At 36.9% G+C, this 23102-nt stretch overlaps 2 protein-coding genes across 7 annotated transcripts; one reads left to right on the forward strand and one right to left on the reverse strand.

The window, feature by feature from the left end:
- The first annotated feature begins 303 nt into the window (after positions 1–303).
- LOC306856078 (homologous-pairing protein 2 homolog) lies at positions 304–8517 on the forward strand. Of its 2 annotated transcripts, none has more exons than XM_079395085.1 (8): positions 304–417; positions 569–669; positions 866–955; positions 1029–1161; positions 1259–1404; positions 2664–2717; positions 5883–5942; positions 7212–7471. In XM_079395085.1, exons 1-8 carry the CDS (start codon positions 396–398, stop codon positions 7266–7268), a joined length of 663 nt encoding a protein of 220 aa, XP_079251211.1. In that variant the 5' UTR covers positions 304–395; the 3' UTR covers positions 7269–7471. The 2 variants fall into 2 exon arrangements, with proteins under 2 accessions (XP_079251211.1, XP_079251212.1); XM_079395086.1 differs by having other exon boundaries at positions 309–417; positions 1050–1161; positions 7212–8517.
- On the reverse strand, positions 7444–21790 carry LOC306856059 (max-like protein X; the record flags this gene model as incomplete). Of its 5 annotated transcripts, XM_079395040.1 has the most annotated exons (9): positions 7444–9306; positions 11435–11545; positions 12327–12528; positions 12738–12837; positions 12931–13033; positions 13969–14078; positions 14429–14518; positions 15461–15500; positions 21602–21705. In XM_079395040.1, 9 exons carry the CDS (start codon positions 21641–21643, stop codon positions 9250–9252), a joined length of 855 nt encoding a protein of 284 aa, XP_079251166.1. In that variant the 3' UTR covers positions 7444–9249. The 5 variants fall into 5 exon arrangements, with proteins under 5 accessions (XP_079251166.1, XP_079251167.1, XP_079251168.1 ...); XM_079395041.1 differs by lacking the exon at positions 11435–11545 and having other exon boundaries at positions 21602–21790; XM_079395042.1 differs by lacking the exon at positions 11435–11545 and having other exon boundaries at positions 15461–15497; positions 21602–21643.
- Positions 21791–23102: the final 1312 nt, after the last annotated feature.

Genomic DNA, 23102 nt, shown 5'->3' on the forward strand with positions numbered 1-23102 from the left:
ACTGTGTGTGCTATTGCCCTACACCAACCCTACACCTAAACTTAGCCCTCACAGGAGACTTTGTGCATTTTTAGATTTTCAAAAAAACACCATTTAGTATGTTTTTTAAGCCTTTTGAATTACGGGGACATAGGCAGTGTCCTCATAAACCACCTTCATATTGTAATACCTCTGTCATACACATGTCATTATACAAATTTGTGTCCTCATAAACCACATAAACATGCACACACACACACACACACATATTCACTCATAAGCAGAAGATTCAACACACACCATCAATAAGACGCACGTGTCGTCCTCACGGGTGCTCCCACAATTCAACTCGGCGGCGCGCGAAAGCTGACTGGTAAACAACAGGAAGAAGTGCAGCTCGCTGACAGATCTAAACAATGAGCAAAAAAGACAATGCAGGTTCGCGATGCTTCTTTTACTTACACTACTGAACATTTTATGCCTCCGTTTTGTTGTGATTTCATAAACGGTAACGTTATAGCACAACGCTACAAAACAATAATCAGCTATGCTAACTTACATCAGTTTTCCATCTTTGTCTCCCAAACAGGTGTCGCACAGATCCTCGCTTACCTGAACGAGAAAAACAGACCCTATAGTGCTCAGGATGTCTTTACAAACCTACAGAAGCAGTGTGGTCTGGGTAAAACGGTAAAAAGCAACACTGCATTTCTCTGATTTACCCCTTTTGACCAGTTCTGCTTTAATGACATCTGTCCAGTAGCTTAAAGAGTGTGTGATGATACAAGAGCTCTTGATGTGTTAAATGTGATCGTTGAATATTACAGTTTGTACAGAGTGTGTTATGTTATGATTTTTGAGATGTTAAACGCCTTTATTTTCTCAGGCTGTGGTCAAGGCGATGGAGCAGCTGGCCCAGGAGGGAAAGATTAAAGAGAAAGTCTATGGAAAGCAGAAAATCTACTTTGCAGATCAGGTTGGTTTGATTAGGATGGAGACAGTTTGCTGTTAATATGAAGAGAACTGGTGCTGGGTAATCGGCCTGACAGATATCCTTCCTAACCCTTCAGTCTCAGTTTGCGGATGTGAGTGATGCTGAACTTAAGACGATGGATGCTCGTGTTGCAGAACTCAGTGCTGAAGTACAGACCATCTCACAGAGCTGCAGGCAGCTGGAGACAGGTGTGCGCTCAACATGTGCTGCTGGGAAGAGATCTGTGGTTTGAACTTGTGCACAGACTGTTTGTATTCTATAAAAAGTTCATCTTTTTGCCCTCAGAACTGAAGGAGCTGAACAGCTCATTAACCACAGCAGAGATGAAGGCACAGATCCAGGAGCTGCAGGCAGAGTGCTCTGGATACAGAGGGAGGCTGGATAAAATCAAGTCAGCTACAAACCATGTGACCCCTGAGGAGAAGCAGAAGGTTAGAAATCACCGTGTTCTTTAATATCTGGTGATCTTTTGGCCTTGGCAACATTTGTCAAATTAACTATTCTTGGATCAACAGTAGGTCAGACTAGTGGTTCATACTTTTATTTCCTGCCAGCATTTTTACCTCAGACCCACCAAAAAAAATTATAGTATTTATTTTTTGGCAACACAATATATATATATATATATATATATTGAACAGTAGTGTGTTTGTGTGTATGACAGTAATGTTACAAAATAATGCTACAAAGTACAAACTATTTCTATTTCGAATAAATGTTGTACTTTTGAACATTATATATATCATCAAAGAATCCTGGGGAAAATAAATATCACAGTTTCGACTTAAATATTAAGCAGCACAACTATTTCTAGCATTGATAATAATAAGAAATGTTTCTTGATCAGCAAATCAGGATATTAGAATGATTTCTGAAGGATCATGTGACTCTGAAGACTGGAGTAATTTTGCTGAAAATTCAGCTTTGCCATAACAGGGATAAAATGCATTTCAAAACATATTCCAATAGAAAAGTTATTTGCAATTGAAACAATATTTCATAACTGCATTTTTCATCAAATGTTTGAATAAAAAATTCTGGAATAATATCTGGAATTATACAGCTATATTGTAACTCCATGACCGCTATTAAAAAACTGTTTTGCTGAAAAAAGTGGCATATTGTGCAAAACATTTTCTCTCAGTCTCACAATTTTGATCACAGTTTATTTGAACAGTTACATGACATTACATTGGTAACCTTACTTTACTTTACTTTTAGTCATTTAGCAGACGCTTTTATCCAAAGCGACTTACAAATAAGAAAAAGTAACTAAAACTAAAAGTTAACACTCTGTAAATACTCTATACACACCCATTTAAGAAACCTATTTAAATGAGCTAAATCATAACAACATGCAATACATGACAGAAAGCTAAGTATTATCGTTTACCAGCTCTGTGCATGATTAATGAACACAAAATGTAGTGTTGAGTAAGTGCAAATGACAGTCCATCCACTGACCTGAATCTCTCCCACACTGGCCCTGGGCCATTCTTATTGTTGAGAATGGAATTCTTATCTTTTTTTTGTAAGCAATGCAAAAATACTAATCTAAAGCCTTCTAGCATCTCTGGAATATGTTTGATTCATTAGGTGAAGTTTATACAGATAATGTGGCTGTCCTGGGGCAGTCGACAGTATATTATGCTTGTTTATGTTGCTGACAAATGTATTTCTTGCCCCTCAGGTTTACAAGGAGAGAGAGACTTATGTGAAGGAATGGAGGAAGAGGAAGAGAATGGTAATGATCCATTAAAACATTTATTCACAACTTCAGATTCTGCCCAGGAGACAAAATGTCAGCTAGCTTTTAATGATACAGCCGTAAGGCGTGACTTTATGAAAGTGCATTCATTTCAGATTTATCTGTATGTCCCCAGCACCATGGTTTATTTATGAATGAAAACTGCTCTTGCACATTAAGGTCAACTGACCTAACAAATGATACCTGTGATAATGCTACATAGGGCCGGGCTTCGGGCCAATTTCCACGTCATAGTTCAGACGCGGGCCGGGCATCGGGCCTGTTTTGGGTTTCTCCTTATTTTATATTGTAGACGTCTATCGATTAGGGATGAAAAAAATTGCCGCGCTGGTGGAAACAACACGAGACTGCGCCGTGACTGAGAGCAGCTCGATGGTGTTTAGTGTCCTGCAGCAGCAGCAAATGACTTCAGCGCAGCTGAATACTTCTGCGTTCAAATGCATGCAATAGGCTAAAGCTTGCTGCAAAACCCCAGCAAACATAACCATGAATGTGTCTGCGGGAAATAGTAAGGAGATATTTGAATTATTTACTAATAAACTAATGTTTTCTGAGTCGCAAGGATGAAGTTGCTGATCCTGACTGCCGTCTCCTCATTAGACGCGCCTTTAGAGAGAAATGCATCTTTATTGATTGATTAAAATTATAATAAAAGAGTTTTTGTTTTCGATTTTTTTTTCGTTAAGTGATAATTTAAAGCTTTCTATAGATATATTTATCATGTCTGTGAGGCATGTAATCGCTCAGCTGAAGAGCTCGTGGTCAAGACGGCAGAAAGCGCATCATGTTTGTTTTCTTTGTTTTATAAAAGAACTACCTTTTGTTGGTATTGTGAGTGCACACAAATACAAGTAGACCCTTTACAGGTCGGAATGATGTATTACTCTTACCTTTATCAAAAAATAAAAAATGCGGGCGTAGGCTATTTTAAATTGTTTCCACTAAAAAAATTCAAGTGTTTGCTGGTGCCTCCATGTCCTGCAGAGCGCGCTTTAGCTTCCACTCTCCGCACAAACTCAGATAGGCTACACACATTATTATTATAGCGCAGGTTTAACGTTTAAACATTGTTATATACTTGAACTGTTTTAGTATATCTATAGATTTTATTTTAGGCAAGTCGTGATGATATGAGAAGGCTAAATTGATCAAACATAGGCTATGATCAGCTCATGCCGCTGGCCGCTTGGTCGTTACTTAAAAAAAAAAAAAAAAAAAAAAAAAAAAAAACTTAGGCTGTTTAACGAACAAAAATGCTCCAAACGTCTTTCTAAATTAACTTAATAAAAAACCAAACGAAATATAGTAATTTTGCCATTACACACAAAACTGAACTATTTTAATAGCCGAAACAGTAGTATAAACTGTTTTAGGAGAAGAGGGAAAAAAAGACGGGCTCGGGTCGGTAATTCTGATAAGCTGTCGGACGTGGGCCGGGCTAGGGCCTGAGGGTCTCAGGCCAGGGCCGGGCTAGGGCCTAAATTTGAGGCCCGTGCAGGGCTCTAATTCTACATAACTTACACTATACAGATAATTAGGTATACAGGTACATCTCAAAAAATTAGAATATCGTGAAAAAGGTCAATATTTTTTGTCACTCATTTCAGAAAGTGAAACCCATATATTATATAGATTCATTACACATAGAGTGAAATATTTCAAGCCTTTATTTCTTGAAATTTTGATGATTGTCTTGCAGATAATGAAAACCCAAAATCCAGTGTCTCAGAAAATTAGAATCTTACATAAGATCAATAAAAAAAGGATATTTTAAACAGAAATGTCAGGCTTCTGAAAAGTATGTTAATTTCTATGCACTCAAGACTTGGTTGAGCCTCCTTTTGCATGAATTACTGCATCAATGTGGCGTGGCATGGAGGTAATCAACCTGTGGCACTGCTCAGGTGTAATGGAAGCCCAGGTTGCTTTGATAGCGGCCTTCAGGTCATCTGCATTGTTGGGTCTGGTGTCTCTCATCTTCCTCTTGACAATACCCATAGATTCTCTCTGGGGTTCAGGTCAGGCGAGTTTGCTGGCCAATCAAGCACAGTAACGCCATGGTCATTGAACCAGCTTTTGGTACCTTTGGCAGTGTGGGCAGGTGCCAAGTCCTACTGGAAAATGAAATCAGCATCTCCATAAAGCTTGTCAGCAGAAGGAAGCATGAAGTGCTCTAAAATCTCCTGGTAGATGGCTGTATTGACTGTGGACTTCAGAAAACACAGTGGACCAACACCAGCAGATGACATGGCAGCCCAAATCATCACTGACTGTGGAAACTTCACACTGGACTTCAAGCAACATGGATTCTGTGCCTCTCCACTCTTCCTCCAGACTCCAGACCTTGATTTCCAAATGAAATGCAAAATTTACTTTCATCTGAAAAGAGGACTTTGGACCACTGAGCAACAGTACAGTTCTTTTTCTCCACAACCCAGGTAAGACGCTTCTGACGTTGTCTCTGGTTCAGAAGTGGCTTGGTACCCCTTTTCCTGAAGACCTCTGAGCGTGGTGACTCTTGATGCACCGACTCCAGCTTCAGTCCACTCCTTGTGAAGCTCTCACAAGTGTTTGAATCCGCTTTGCTTGACAGTATTCTCAAGCTTGCGGTCATCCCTGTTGCTTGTGCACCTTTTCCTACCCAAATTCTTCCTTCCAGTCAACTTTGCATTTAATATGCTTTGATACAGCACTCTGTAAACAGCCACACTTTTTAGTAATAACCCTCTGTGACTTACCCTCTTTGTGGAGGGCGTCAATGTTCATCTTCTGGATCATTGCCAAGTCAGCGATGATGTTCCCCATTATTGTGGTTTCAAAGAACAAGAGATACCCGGAATTTATACTGTAGGGATGGTCATTAATTGAAACTCAAATGTAAATATTCTAATATTTTGAGATACTGATTCTTGACTTTCATGAGCTGTAAGCTCTAATCATCAAAATTAAAACAAAAAAACTTGACATGTAATGAATCTAGAATATATGAAAGTTTCACTTTTTGAAATAAGTTACAAGAAAAAATGAACTTTTTCACGATATTCAAATTTTTTGAGATGTACCTGTATATTAAGTCTTGTGTACCATAACATGAAACGCCACACACAACTTTTAAGTAATTTATGTCTCTTTACCTGCCAGGTTACCGATATGGTTGGAGCTATTTTGGAGGGGTACCCAAAAAGCAAGAAACAGTTTCTGGTGAGTCATTCCCTTAAAACGGGTTTCCAAACTTTTTTCGGGTTTCCAAATTTACTTTAAGTACTCCCTGAGATTTAATGTTAATATTTAAATTACATCACGTTTGCTTGTTCACGATTCTGTTGTCAGTTAAAGGTCACATGGCATTCAAGAAAATAGATAAGAGTGAATCTTTAACTTGTTTCAACTCTAATCACAAAAATGAAGAAATATATTAAATTACTGTTGTAAATTACAAATAAAAATTTATATTTGACAAATTATAACTTTTACACTTCAAGTAATAATACTAATATTTATCTTAAATATTTCACACTTTAATGTTCAAACTCAAGCTTGTATTTTACCATAATACTACTGAAATGCTGTAAACTTTAAACTTCTGTCTATTCAAATATTGGAAATTATGTGACTGTAAATAAAGCAAACCTGCCTCAAGTAGCAATGCATGTTAAAGTCGCAGCACATGCGAGATAGTCTTTTTACATGGGATATTATTAAAGAGAGAGTTCACCCAAAAAGGAAAATTCTGTCAATATTTACTCAGCCTCATGTCGTTCCAAACCCATAAGACCTTCGTTCATCTTCAGAACACAAATTAAGATATTTTTGATGAAATCTGAGAGCTTTCTGTCCCTCCATAGACAGCATCTCAACTGACACGTTCAAGGCCCAGAAACAGTCCATGAAAATACTCCATGTGAGATCAGTGGCTCATCCGTAATTTTATGAAGCTACGAGAATACATTTTTGTGCGCAAAGAAAACAAAAATAATGACTTTATTCAACAACTCTTCTCTGCCGCAGCCCCGTTGGCCGCCATTATCGACAGTACCACAACGCATGCGTGTGCATGAAGTATTCTCGTAGCTTTATAAAATTAAGGTTGAACCACCGATGTCACATGGACTATTTTAACAATATCCTTACTACATTTTTGGGCCTGGGAACATTTCAGTTCCATTGCTGTCTGTGGAGGGTCAGAAAGCTCTCGGAATTCATCACAAATATCTTAATTAGTGTTCTGAAGATGAACGAAGGGTTTGGAAGGACATGAAGTTGAGTAATTAATGACAGAATCTTAATTTTTGAGTGAACTATTTCTTTAATTATTTACTTTTCATCAACTTAAAAACCCCACAGTTCCCTCACAATCCCCTAGGGGTTCACAGCCATTGATTTGGGAAACCCTGCCTTAGAGTATCATGTGTATTTTTATACTGGCAAATGAAAAACATTATTTCCTCTACATCTTGTGTTTGAAATCAGGAGGAGGCTGGGATTGAAACAGATGAGGACCATAAAGTGACAGTGCCCAACATTTGATAGAGGACCATGATTAAATTCATATGCCACCAACATTGTTGCTGGGACACCAGACCTTTGGAAAGGTTGGAAAGTAATGTAAAGGATTCTAGGACACAGAGAGAACTGTTTTGTTAAAAACCAATCCTATTTATAAAAGTTCTGTTGAGAAAGAAAGAACAAACAAGCTGTAAATAAGTTTGAACATTGTTTATTTTTCAATGAAAAAAAATATACAATACAAAAATATTTCCACCAGATTCTTCTGTTGAAGTCAGAAATGCAGAAGCACAGAGTCTAGTATAGTAGTTCAGCATGACAGCCTCGTTTCTGTGAGCTGGCATTCGCTCCACTGTATGGCTTAACTTGTAAAGACATCCCTTATTCCAGCACAGGTCAGACAGTTGATTGTACTATCATCTGCTATTTAAAAAAGATCTCAATACCTAAAAATCTGTGTCCTGAGTAGACTTCGATTCTAATTTTCCTTACGCCTTAATTAACATTCATTAAAAATATAAATAGAATTGGGCGGTCACACCATGTGAAGCTGCTTCCACACGGATGTGACTGTGTCTTCATTGATAGCTTATGCAGCACAAAACATACTGATCACAAGAGCTTAAATCATTAACAAATGTAGAATAAGACATTGCGCTACACAAAGCTGAACAAAAACTGACATAACATGACAAAAAAGAGGTTTATCTTCCATTATTTGTGCATAGACACTGCAATCTTTGGTCACAGCATCCCAAGGACAAAGAGGAACTAAGATGGCTCAGCACTGCTGAACTTTAATTACATTAAAACATGCCAGACAGCTGTTTTTGGACACAAAAACCAACCGACAGTGATACGTCACAGTGTATCCAGACCTCTCGGCTCCCCTTTCCAGCACTAGGCTGTTCGCAAAGGTGAAAATGTAGTTGTGCTTTGGAAAATGATTTGAACATGAGGTAAAGATGATAACTGAATGCAACACACCAAGCTTAAGCTTTCAAGGCAGCTGTCGTTTAAAATGCAGTAAATTGAGACATATCTGAGATCCTCCCTATATGCAGAGTACGCAAGCTGCGTAGGGCCCCCGAAACACTAGGGGCCCCCTTGCTCTCAAAGATGATTTAATTTTAGTCTCGTTTTTGAATTTGGCCAGCGGTTATGAAAACATGAATATTCATTTCTTTTAATGCTGTGCACTGTTGCCCTTTCTACGTAAAAATCTGTCAAATCATGTAACGTGAATGGCGTGCAGTCTCTTGTCAAGACTACAAAAAATAAAAACGAGTTGAAGAGATACTGTCTCCCAAGCGCTTTCCGTGAGTGCGATTCGGAGTGAACACGGACGTGAACGCATTTCATTCATTCATAACTCGCCTCTTACCAAGCACAAACACCCCCCACCCCACCCACGCAGTTTTGCGTAGGGCCCCCAGAAGTCTTGCATCGGCACATCTCTCAGTATATGGGGTGTGAAGTTGTCTGACACCTGAGTATTTCTCATATTTGTGGTTGTCAGGATGCTATTTTATCTTAGCATCACAACTGCAAACTTGAATACTGATTAAACTCTTCTGGTTTTAGAATAAACAAAAATAAATGATTACACTTCAGGACTGAGGTGTGTCTGACAGCATCAACTAAATAGAATTTATACCTTCTTTAATTTCTAAACCAGCTGAAGGTGTGCGAGGAAACAATATGCAAACGCAAACATCTTGGATCAGATTATTACCTTCCAAATTATTAGTAATAAAATGAGGAACAAATTATTGCATTTCTACATTTGTTGACTGGAATCACTGCCATAAACACTGTCAGTCAATACTTGAGCAAGCGCTACTTTATCTCTTTAGATTTCTTGAATGCACCCCAGTCCATTAGTGTGCTGATACCCTGCTGCATAGTGTGTGTGTGTATGTATGTGTGAAAGAGAGACTGTTCTTGAATGAGATATTAGCCTGAGAGACAGACAGACAGACAAACATACAGATTGACAGCTTCAGTACAGCTGACCATTCATTTGCTGCAGCACGGTCACCACAAACTCCCTCAGCGTCTGTGAACAATACAGAAATACATGGTCAGTCTGTGAGTTTCTAGTGTTCATCTAAGCCTGTGTAGGTGATTGCCTGAAAAGCTGAAGCTTGTTGCATGTGTAGTGATCAGGTTGTCTACGTTGTTTTGAGTGTTATTAATGTTCTTATGGCACGCTTTGTTTAATGCATTTCCAGGTTGCTTTGTCTGGTTGGTATGAGCACACACTTTGTTTTTGGCGAGGGGCATTTATACTTGATAATTTCATGCATTTTTCCTGTTAAGAAAAATAGTAGTCAGCTATGTGATAAAAAAAAAAACAAATAAGCCAGGCTTATTTCAGTTAGTCTGACCTATTTTGAACTAAATCAACTGTCAAGAAGTTAGACTAACTGAAATAAACCTATGGCTAATTTGGTAAACTTGTTTTATGAAATAGGCCCCAGGTCACTTAGCAAACTTCAAACTTGCAAAATGACTTGCTAATGATTTAAAATTAGACTGAACAAAATTTTAAATGAGCTAAAACAACAAGAACAAAAAAATTCTCATTTTAATTTACCTCCTTAACAACTGTTTTTTCTTTGAAAAGCCAGGGTTCCCATGGTCTGGAAAAACCTAGATAGCCTAATTTTAAATGTGATTTCTAGACTTGGAAAAGTAAAGTTAATTAAATATTCAAAAATATTTAATGAATATACATTATTTTCTAGCTTTCAAACTCTACAATATTTTATCAGGTAGAAAGTGGTTAAAAACTATTTTTAAAAATCATTCTGAATCCTTATTCAGTAAATCACAAACAACTGGAAAACTCATGGGGCCTTTAAGTATGGTTGTGGACCTTTAGCTTAAAAAAGCTTAGAACTGCAACTCATTTGTAGTTTGTCATAATTCAGCTATTAACAAACCTTAAAGGAATAGTTCACCTAAAAATGAAAATGTTGTCATCATTTACTTATAGGGCTGGGTATTGATTCAGATGTGCCGATTCGATTTTGATTCTCAATTTTTTTTTAATTACATTCAGTGAATATAGTTTTAATATAAATGCAATTGATAGTTCTAAAAAAATTAATAGTAATCATCCGTTTACAAATGATGAGTTAATAAAAAAGAAATTAAGAGCCACAGGCCTGTATTTTAAACCAATTTTTTTGTACAAGGTCTTTTTTTAAACAAAAATAGGTCCCTATAAAATGCTCTTCTTTATTTTTTCTGGTAATCAGATGCAGGCATAAAAAATTAATTTAATTTATCCTAATCAAATTGAGCATAATTTATCCTAAAAATTTAATTATATATTATTTTTTGGCAAACAAAGTGCTGCACAACAGAGGTTTACTGTTAAAATGAAAAAGAAAACAAATGTGATTATTCCTTTAAAAGTAAATATTTATTAGTAGTAGTAGCATTGTTGTTACATTGAGTCTTAAGACTGCTAAATAGTAATATTTCTAACAGTTTCTGCACGATAAACTAAACTTTTATTTTGACTGGTTGCCGTGAGGAACTTGCAGCTGCTATGAAAGTGAAAAAAGTGAAAGTGAAGTGACATACGGCCAAGTATGGTGACCCATACTCGGAATTCATGCTCTGCATTTAACCCATCCAACGTGCACACACACACAGCAGTGAACACACACACACCGTGAACACACATCCGGAGCAGTGGGCAGCCATTTATGCTGCGGCGCCCGGGGAGCAGTTGGGGGTTCGGTGCCTTGCTTAAGGGCACCTCAGTCGTGGTATTGAGGGTGGAGAGAGCGCTGGACATTCACTCCCACCACCTACAATTCCTGCCAGCCCGAGACTCGAACCCCGCAACCTTTGGATTACAAGTCCAACTCTCTAACCATTAGGCCACAACTTCCCAATGTATGTGATATGATGGTAGATTTTTCAAATTAAACGATAAAATGTTAATGAAATGAGTCTCAGAGCAACTGGAGATGATATTCTTGTGTTTTATCGTCAAATAGTGAGATGGCAGAAGCTGAAATCACTGCTTTGTTAAGTGTGTAGTAAACAAAATAGTGTGTCGCGCCATCCGCTATTCATTCATTGCGGAAATCACATCACACCATGTGGCGCCTTATGCGTGATGTCAAATGCTTCTGCAGATTTGTAGTATCACTACAGAATTTTACCTGAGCATTGCATATCACGCATATTGCTTTGTTCATGTCAACAGTATCTCCGCCAGAAGTTCTGAATGAATGACGGGCTTTCTGTTGTAACATCGCGCAAGAGGGTGACATCTAGTGGAGAAGAATATTAAAAATGTTGTTGTTTGTTCCCATTGACTTCCATAGTAGCCTATAGTTTATAGTATCAGTTTAAAGCGGCTCTGACAAAGTCTGCGTATGCCGCTGACAGAGATGCTACTCATGCTGTTTAATGTGTTTGAGATGTGCTGTTTTCCTTAATGCATAAGTTATAGTTCACAGGTATATTCTCCATCTGTAGATGTTAGAAAGCCATGGAAATATTTCCATTTTGCTGTCAGAAGTGCACGAGTTTTTGCTTTGCGATTCTCCGCTAAACTTCAGACTTCATTTGGAACGATCGCCAAACAGACAGAGCGCGATGAAATAGGAGCACAATAACTCTGACTAAAATATACATTTTGATGAAATATTTGTAGTTGGACAATAAATGTGACACATGTAGAATTTTAAAACTACAAGTAAGTGTATTTGCATGGTAGCACGAACTGTAAAGTGTAATGGGGAAATTTAAATAGCCTAAATACTCAATTAGCCTGTGCTTTTGTTATTTTAATTTTTAGTGTAGTAAATTTAGTTCTGCTTTAAAAGCATTATTTATGTTTATAGATTGCAATGTTACAATGTTAGAATGTAATGTGATTTTAACCCTTTTTTGCACATAATATATGCCTACATGCTTACATTCACTTTTTGTTTGTTTAATCCAAATACAAAATACCGAGATATATACTGTAAATCAGCCAAAAAATACAGAGATATTAATTTTTGCTCATATCGCCCAGCCCTACGTGTGAGCATGTGTATGTGCTACCTGGGGCTTGCAGTGTTCCTCGATCCAGCTGAAGACGCAGGCAGAAAGCTCCTGAAAGCTGCTGACTGACACTGAGGCACTGAAGGACTGGAACAGAGAGTCCATGATGCTCTGAAACACACTGAACTTCACCTGATCTGAAACCTGCTCGCTGCCCTGCTGAGGGTTATTCTGATGGGCCTTCACAATGTGTTCATAGTTCCTGAAACAAACCATTAGAGACACATTAGTATCTGAGACTTTTCTTCCTCCCTCCCTTTTATAGGTCTTAAAGGTGTTATCTTTCTTGGCAGAAGAGTGACAGTGTCAGATAAAGCCAAAAACAACCCTGCGGGAGAATAAGTGGAACTACATTTGTCTGCTTAAGCTGTTAAAAATGTCCCGGCCCCCTGTAAATAACCCCCCACTCACATTTTCATAATTTTCAGCGCCATCACCTCCTTCCTAAGTGTGGAAACATCCTCTTCCTGCTTCTTCTTTTCTTTGTGGAGAAACTGAATGTAGTCGATTGCTGCAAACACACACACACAAGCTGCTGAGCTTTTCCATTCCAGAGTGAAAGACATGTGACAAGGAAATATAAATAGATAATGACAGTTCTCACTCTTCTGCAGGACTGTAGCTTTACTCATCTTCTGTGTGGCCATGGCAAAGTCAGACTGCTGCTGGCATGTAGGCACTATAGACTGCAGGTCATCATAGCCTTTCTGTGGGACAGAGATCCGTACAGACACATTTGAGTGACAGAAGTAGAACGCTAGAAGCATGGCACTGTGTTCTTTTACACACGAGCAGCTCACAATCCAGGATCTCAAAACGGCTCTGTTCACAGTAATTTCTGCTCCACATAAACTCATCTCTGCATGTTTTGGGTTGCTTGTACCGTGTATTGGGAAGACATGCGCTGATCATCTTCCCAAATTTGTAATAAAAAGCACTTAAACCAGCTGTTGTCAACAGAAGAGATGATTTAAAGGGTCCCTGCATAATTTTTCCACCATAATGAAAGCTTGATGGATTATTATTATTATTGCCATATTTCTATATAATCACAAAGTGTTTGGCCAAATTGAGCATCCTTACAAACAAGCACAGCACCTGGAGCTTTAAAAAAACAATTATGATTGTAAACAATTTACAATTTTTATCAGGGAATAAAGTAATATTCTTTGAGCAGACCTATGCTTACAAAATCAGTATTTCTATTTGGCCAAAATATAACTAGTGCTAAACGAAAGTTAAATCGATCCAAAGACCGACATATCTTTGGCAGTTACATCTCATCTTGCGCTATATTTTTAAGACAGCATGTGAAGTTAAACATATTTCAACACAAAATATGGATCTCATGACACTATTCCATTTCATTGCATCAGACAGAACTGCAATGCTTCTGCCCTGAACTGAAAGTCACAAAGTAAAGCTGCTGTCAGAAAAGCAACTGACTACACCCAAAAGACCACCATTACCTAATGTAATATTAATTATATTAATTCAAACTGAATGTAATCAAGTCAAGTAATCAAGTGCTTTTATGATCGATTACTGCTGTCACTTTCAAGTACTTAGATTCCCTTGTGCTTATGTAAGCTACTATATTTTCTTTGTTTTCCCTAAACAAATTTGCTCTTCTCACGCTTACCTTGATGGCATCTCTGCGTTTCTGCTCTGCCTGTGTGTGTGCCTGTCTCCTCCGGTCTTTATACGACTCCTTATAGGGCGTCTCATGTCTGTTATCACTGTCTTCATCATCTAAACCATAGGGAAGAATGTAGTTGTAGCAGACCGTGTATTGATGTCTGTCATTAAAGTTGCAATAATCAACATATGTTTTCTTTAATATCGCACAGCTGAGTGTAACATAATTGAAAAAGGAAACAATATAGGCCATGGACTTGGTTCTTTGCACCAGAAGGAGCAGAGAAAAGTCTGGCATACAGTACGTATGCATGGATTTAATTGTTCACAATTAGATCTAACATGCATTTTAGAAAATAGATGGGTGAATTTAGTATTTCATGACAGTGAAACGAAGTCCATGTTAGAGCAAAGGTTATAAAATAATGTCTATGTTTGATATTAGATGATCGAGGTATCATTACCTGTGTTTGGTACTGAAGAGGCACTTGTGGATCCGATGCTGTTGGCTCTTGACACCAAACTTCCTTTGCGAGCACTCTCGGCAAAGAAACCTAATGATATAGAAATGTATACAAGTATAAATGTGTACACTAGTGTTCATTTTTGGTTACTTAAACATTTGACAGCACAAAGTAGTTTCAGTTTGTCCAGCCTATGGGTTAATTATATTCTTATAACCAGTGTTGGGAAGGTTACTTTGGAAATGTAATAGGTTACAGATTACAAGTTACCCTTTTTAAAAAGTAATAAGTAGTGTAACTTTTCAATTACTTTATTAAAGTAATGTAACTGATTACATTTGATTACTTTTCTAAATTTCTAATGTTTTCTAAATCATTTTTTAAACATGTAAACCAGGCAGGGTTAACCTTACAGCAGGACTCAACACAGTCAGACTTTCGAAATCCTTCATCACTTGCATTAAAATGATAATAATTTAACTTTAAAGCACAGCCACCACAAAATCAGACGGACTTTGAGCTCATTCTGAGGTTAAATACAGATTTAAAAGCATAAGAAATAGTTTCATAGCTATGATACAGTTTTTGAAATCAAATCTTTGAATAGTTATGACAGGAAACACTGGCATCTACCAATAACTTAAAAAATAAAGCAAATACATTAATCCAAATAGGAGTTATTGAATAAGCATGTGTCCTAAACTCCTGAAACAATGGTGTCTCTTATTGTAGAGCAGTCACTGCAATTTATGAAAGAAATCTATTAAATCTGTATGTGAGTGTGTGTGAATACAATTTAGATGTAACCCCCTTTGTAATTCTTAACATTTTCACAAGTAACTGTAATTTAATTAAATTTTTTTCTCAGTAACTGATTACAATTACATTTATTTTGAAATTAAATTACGTAATTACTCCCCAAGACTGTTTATACCTGCATGTCTAACTTTCATCTTGGTATATAAGCTGCTGGAGAAAGAAAAAACAAATGATTTGAGACTTTCAGTAGTATTTTCTAGCTCTGGTACTCACTGTGATCGAAGCCGCTGTCGCTGAAGGCGCCGTCCGTCTGCTGAGACATGGTGAGACGGGTGATATTAAAAGACAAACAGAAGAACATTCAGAGACCAGCCAATCGATGATCACATATGCAAACAAAGCCTGACCTGTCCTGCCTTACCTTTATCTAGGACACCTCTAACTCCCCACTGTGATGTGTCCCAAATAACCCCTTTAAAGGGTGACATTTAATCTCCAAACTCTCAGATTGAGCAATCTCTGTCATATTGTCAAACTGTCATTACAGTATTTTATTCGTTGCATATGAATTTGTCAGGAAGTTATAATACACCGGACCAGCAGCATAAATACGGCGAAGGCACAAACAAAGAGAACTAACATAGTGAGCTTTATCTTGCGTCTCGAGTATTTTGGGGCATCATGTGTCACTTGAATCGAATCTCGATCTCTGGGGAGTCGATTCGTTCGTTCGAACGCGCCTTCGATCCCCAAAAATTCAGTCTAGTAACAATTTAAATAGGTTTCGAAACACAGCCATAAAGAGTCAATGTAGCGAACAAGCAAGTTAGCTTAGCGGATTCTTACACATCTGTTATAGCTTCCATTCTAACATTTACAACATAAATAATCGTAGAACAGCTTTCGGCCGCGTTTTTGTAGTGATTTGTTGTCTAAATCACCGCTGAATACACTCCATTTTCAGACCACGATAACGTGTGAAGCAGGGTAACGTAATTGTTCATTTGACTTGCTGAACTTTACGACTAATGTTAGCCAGCTGAGCTAGAGAGTGAAACCAACCGCTGCAGACCTACACAGATAAACAGAAACGAACTTCACGAGGGCGAGTTGGGAGGATATGGCTGTTTAAAATCAACGGACAGTCTTTATCTTCTTCTTCTTCTTCTTCTTTGGTGTTTATTGGCGGTTGGCAAACCAACTTGTAGGTGCATTACCGCCACCGACTGGACTGGAGTGTGGACAGGATACATGTTTATAGGATTAACATAATATGATAGATGGGGAACAAAAAAAAAAAAAAAAAAAAAAAAAAAAAAAGAAAATAAATAAAATAAAACAAAAATTAAATAACTGTCTAAATTCTTTTACTTAATTCCGTTTCTTTAATAAACTTAGTAATAATGTCATATATAGCCTTTTCCTTTAGTATACCTATTATTGAAAAATCTTTATGCTCAGCTTTAATTAGTGACTGAATAAAATTATGTCTTTCTTTGTTGTATTTCCTGCAGTGAAGTATTACATGTTCAACTGTCTCTTGCTGACTACAGTGATTACATTCCCCAGTTGGATGTTTGCCGATTTTAAACAGTGTACTATTCAATCCTGTGTGACCTATTCTCAAACGGGTTATTATATTCTCTTCATTTCTGTTCCTGCTCTCTCTCCTCCCAGTACCAACTTGTTGTTGAATATTATATAAGTGTCTTCCTGTTTCAATACCATCCCAGTGTTCCTGCCATATAGATTGTGCATATCTCCTAATGAACACTTTAGCTTCTGCTTTACTTAATGGAACTTGTAAATCTATCTGCTTTAATTTTAAAGTTTGTTTAGCCATAACATCCACCTTCTCATTTCCTACCACACCAACATGAGCAGGAACCCAAATAAATTGAATTGATATACCCATAAGCTTTAAGTTATACAATTTATGGAATATATCATTAATTATATCCATCCTAAAAGATGAGCTACCAGATTTTATGCTTTCCAGTGCTGAGTAGCTATCAGATGCAATAACTATGTTATTCATTTGCTTTTCTTCTGTCCACTGCAGGGCCATTAAAATTGCCAATAGTTCTGTAGCATAAACTGATAAATGATCAGAAACTCTTTTCTTAATGTAAGAATCATTCATTGGAATATACACAGCTGCACCGGCATATCCTGTCTTCGGGTCTTTTGATCCATCCGTAAATAAAAACACTGAATCATGGAAATGTCTCTCAATATACTTCCACACTATATACCACACTGGAAGTTGTTTGGATTGATCCTTTATTTCCTGTTGTATACTGAGGTCAACGGTTGGTAAGGGGAATAACCAGGGAGGGATGGAGGATATTGAGACTGTGTTGCTGTACTGTACTTGATTTAGTCCTATATACCTCGCCTTTGCGTCACCTATCCACCCAAAACTCATAAAATTTGTTACATTATGTTCCCAACAGTCTGTCAATACACTTTTGACAGGATGTAAAACACTTTGTCCCTGGATATTAACCCAATATGCCAACATTAACTTCATTCGTCTTATACCTAAAGGCATTTCTCCCATCTCCACCTGCATAGATGATACCGGCGATGTTTTAAATGATCCACTGCAGATTCTTAGGGCTTGTGCTTGCAGTATATCTAATTGTTTGAGGTTTGTTTCTGCTGCTGACATATAGGCAATGCATCCATAATCAAGGACAGATCTCATGAGTGCCCAGTATATACTCTGTAGGGATGTCCTACTAGCTCCCCACTCCCGTCCTGATAAACACCTAAGAATATTAATAATATTTTTACACTTGTCCTTAATTTTATCCAGATGAATTTTCCATGTAAGTTTTTCATCAAACCAAACTCCTAGAAATCTTATAACTTTAACTTGCTCAAGAGGATTCCCATATAATTTCAAAGAGAGGGGTATGCTTTTAAGTCGCCTTGAGAAACAAATGACCTGCGTTTTTGATACAGATAATTTAAACCCCCATTTATTAGCCCACTTTTCAACTTCCTCTATTGCCTTTTGCATTTTTTTATGAACATATGATATATTGCGACCTCTAGTCCACAAAGCCCCATCATCTGCATATAAAGATTTTCCAATATTCTGTTCAACTTGTGAAAAGATGCCATTAATCATTATGTTGAATATTAATGGACTGCACACACTACCTTGTGGTGTTCCATTCTCCACTGTATGCATTCTAGAGTATTCTTCACCTACTTTAACTTGTATTTTTCTGTCAAATAAAAAGTTCTGAACCCAGTTATATGCTCTACCACTAATTCCTAAAGACTTTAACTTGATTAATAATCCTTCTTTCCAGAGCATATCATATGCCTTTTCCACATCAAAGAAGATAGCTACTACTACTTCTTTGTTTGTCTGTGCTTTCCTAATGTCTGATTCTAGACATAATACAGAGTCCATTGTATTCCTGCCCTTACGGAATCCACTCTGATAAGGAGACAACAGATTTTTACTCTCTAAAAAATATGTTATTCTTTCTGTAATTATTCTTTCCATTGTTTTACATAATTGAGAAGTAAGTGCAATAGGCCTATAACTAGAAGGATCTGATGGGTTTTTTCCAGGTTTAAGAATAGGTACTATTATTGCTTGTTTCCATACTGAAGGGAGTTGACCAGTTTCCCATACTAGGTTAAATAATTTTAGTACTTTTTCCAGTGTATTATCTGTCATATTTGCCAGCATTTTATAACACACTCCATCTCTTCCTGGAGTGGTCTGCCGAGCAGTTTTGATTGCTCTTTTTAACTCAAACATGTTTATAGGCAAATCTAATAAACTATCTGACATCTCATCTTTCTTTACCAAATTAGGATAATTCATTAATGTGTTACTCCTACACTGTTTTGCTTCTTCTGAAAGATTATCTGCGCTATGAACTTTCTTAAATGTTTCTACTAGAAGTTCAGCCTTATCTAAATTGGTGACAGCCATTTTGACTTTGCCTATAATCACTGGTAACTCATAATTCCTTCTAATCCCCCCCATTTTCCTAATCATATTCCATACATCTGACAGATGTACTGTTCTTCCAATACTATCACAGTACTGTTTCCAAAAAATACGCTTTTGTGTTTTTATTGTTTTCCTTACTACTGCCTGGGCGCTTTTATACTGAATCAAAGCCTCCATAGAATGCTGCTTTTTAAGTTTCTTAAATGCTTTATTCCTTACTTTTATAGCTGCTTTACAATCATCATTCCACCAAGGTACATTCTTTACATGTCTTATTCCTGTTGTTTTAGGTATAGTTTGTTCAGCCGACTGAATTATTTCATTAACTAACTTACTATTGAATATATTTACGTCCATCTGGTTTTCTTCTTGCAGAGTCATACATCTATCTTCACAAATTACTCGAAAGACTTCCCAATCTACTTTCTCCAACTTCCATCTAGGACTTCTATTTTCTTTTTCATGACATATTTTTGTACCAACCGTAGTCACTACCGGATAATGATCACTCCCTATTGTAGTATATTTGTTTACATTCCATGTAGTAATCCCTGCAATAACAGAAGACACAAATGTTAGGTCAAGTGCAGTTTCTGTATTTTGTATACTGTTATATCGTGTTCCCTCTCCATTATTAATACACACCAAGTGATTATCATCAATGAATTCTTCAATTATTTGTCCATTCACATCAGTATTATTACTTCCCCATAATGTATTATAGGAATTAAAATCACCACACCACACTACTTTGTCATGCAAATAACCTACAACAGCTTCTAAAATAACTTGACTTAATTTTTCACATGGATTATAATAATTAACAATATCTATACTCCCTCTTTCGGTCCATATCTTAGTTATGATTGATTCATACTCTTTATTTATTTGTTCTACCTTATATTTCATCCCATTTTGTATAAATGTTGCTACTCCTCCTCCTCTGCCAGATTCTCTATCTCTTCTAATTATACTATAACCATTTATTATATAATCCAACTGTGGTTTTAACCATGTTTCCTGAATACATATTACATTAGGTTTCACTGTTAACATATCGATGTATTTCTTAAGCTCTTGGCCATTTGCAATTAGACTCCTTGCATTCCACTGTAGTATGGTCAGTAACATTAAGAAAATCCAACACATGCCTGAGAAGATTGTGTCTCTTCAGTAAGGGAGTCTCTTACGGTCTCCCATTGCAGCCCTTTAACATCTAGATATCTCTCTGCAGATTTAACAATTATTTTAATCCTTTCATTTCTACTTTTTGTCTGTGCAGAGCAATTTATTATTTCTGCCATGAACATTACAAAATCATTCTTTTTCACTATCAAAGTTTCCTCCTTCAATTTATTACATCCTTGACATTTCTTTCCTTGATTAATTTCTTTCCTGATAATTTCTGATTGCTTAACTACTGTCACATTCCCTGAGACTTTCTTTGCAGCTTCTGCATAACTGATTCCCTGAACAACCTTGATTCGTTGCACTTCGGTCTGCCTCTTACTAACTTCACATCCTCTGTAAGCGGCACTGTGTTCCCCCCCACAATTACAACACTTCAGCTTTGTACCCTCCTGGCATTTTCCATACTCATGTTCTCCACTACATTTTCCACATCTCTGCTTTCCCTTGCATACCGCAGCTATATGCCCATATCTCTGACATTTAAAACATCTGATTGGAGGGGGAATATACAATCTTACGTCATAGCACATAAAGCCAATGTACACTTTTTCTGGAAGTTTTTCCTGATCAAAGTTGATCATCACCGATAGACTATCCTGCATATTACCATTTCTGTTAATTTTAAGACGTCTAACTTCATTTACTCTAGCATTTGTTATGTTTCTCTTCACATCATCAACTGATACGTTTACCGGAATCCCAGTAATGACTCCTTTTGTAAATTTCTTGTAAGTCTTGGAACATTCCACTTTCTTTCTGTTGATTATGTTCATTTTGATTGCTTTCCCTTGCTGTTTCTCATCCTTACACACAATCATCAGGGCTCCATTTCTTAGTACTTTAGCACTCTTTATTTCACCTATTTCCTTATTTAACGATTTTGTTAGTTGAATTGGATTCATACCTCCAAACGAGTCCCCTTCGTCCATAAGTTTTGCAAAAATTACATACTCCTCCCTCCGCTTCTCCTCCGTATTTGATCCCCTGTCTGAATCACTTTCATCGGTTTTGTTTTTCCTTTTCTTTTTCCGTTTATTATTCCTAACCGACTCCCAGCTTTCGTATATCCCGCCACCTACTTCCATCTCTCCTAGTTCATTTCCTGATCCGTCACTTCCTTCCACACGCTCCTGTCCATTCACAGTCCAGCTGTTGCCAACCACCCTGGGAATCGACATCTCCCCCTCCTCCATCTTCCGCTCCCACACCACAGTCTTTATCTGAATATTTTTCCTTACTTTGAGCCAGGGGTCCTCCGGTGACGCGCTGTTTTCCGTCATTTTGAAATACACAATGGCTGGATGTTACGAGCTGCGCCCCCTATTGGCCATGATCTGGTCGGACCTCTAGAGACTCATCCTCCACTCTCTCTCTCTCCTCTTTCTCCTGACTACTGACGTCTTTGTCGGACGTTGAAATGACGTCCCCTGAAGAGCCAGAATGAAAGTTTTTATGACGTCTTCTGGACGTCCAATATCGACGTCCACAGGACGTCTATAGAAGGTTAAAATTTAGTTCAAATGTGGTCATTGTGGACGTATTTTCAACGTCTTATAAGGTCAACTGCAGTCTCATTTAGACGTCGTTTATACTGTTTCTGGACAAAATAAACACTCTTAGGCTGCATTCAATTAAATCTCATGTTTATTTCAATGTAATTTCTATATGTACTTGTAAATTAACTTAAAGACACTGTGTTTGTACAAAAACCATGAAAACATAAGAAACTTCACTCCCCACATGAGAAACAAATATTATAGTAATTTATAGTAAATACTATAGTAAAGTGTATTATACTGTATATTATAGTATTTACAAAACTTTATTAATGAATGCTACAGCATATAAACTATAGTGAACTGATAAACTGTAATAAATGCTGTAGTATAGCCTACTTTAGTTTTTACTACAGTAAACTGTAGTGTATTGTAGTATAATATACCCTATAGTTGTAGAAAACTTAGAACAGTATTGGGTAAAGTAATTTGTTTATATTACTATAGCTGTTATATTACCACAAAAACTATAGAATTACCACAACAAATTAAATCAATTACTTTACTATAGTATGGTTTAAAAACACAGTAGTATTTACTATAAATTACTCTAGTATTTTTTTCATGTGGGTATACAGTGGATAACAATTAACACATAACAAACTATTTAGTTTAGTTGGGTCCATACATTGTTCACCTGTTGGAAAAAACTGGGGGGAAAAAAAATCTCCTTTTTTTTATTTCAACTGCAATTAACATAAAATTCTTAAAGATGGTATTCTTTATTCCTGCAATAGTCAACTGTTCGGTTACACTTTATTTTGATAGTCCACTTTAGACATTCTACTAACTATAAGTAACTTTATAACTACATGTCAACTAATTCTCATTAATTTTCAAATACATGTCTACTAACTCTCAGTAGGGTAGGTTTAGGGTTAGTAGAGTAAGTTGACATATACTTGCAAAGTTTCTAATAGTCAGTATGTTGTATGTTGTGGACCCATCAAAATAAAGTGTTAGAAGATATTAAGCAGACAGTCTACTAATACTCTAATAACTGCTGGTTGACATGTACTTGCAAAGTTACTTACTGTTAGTAGAATGTCTAAAGTGGACCATCAAAATAAAGTGTTACCAACTGTTCATGTGCCAAAATAATATCTGCATGCACAATAATGAAAAGAACACAATATGCTATAGTGCAAGGGTTTTCAAACTGGGATTCAAGACCAAAGCCAAA

The sequence above is a fragment of the Barbus barbus genome (genome assembly GCF_936440315.1).
Source record: "Barbus barbus genome assembly, chromosome: 3".
Taxonomy (NCBI): Eukaryota; Metazoa; Chordata; class Actinopteri; order Cypriniformes; family Cyprinidae; genus Barbus; species Barbus barbus.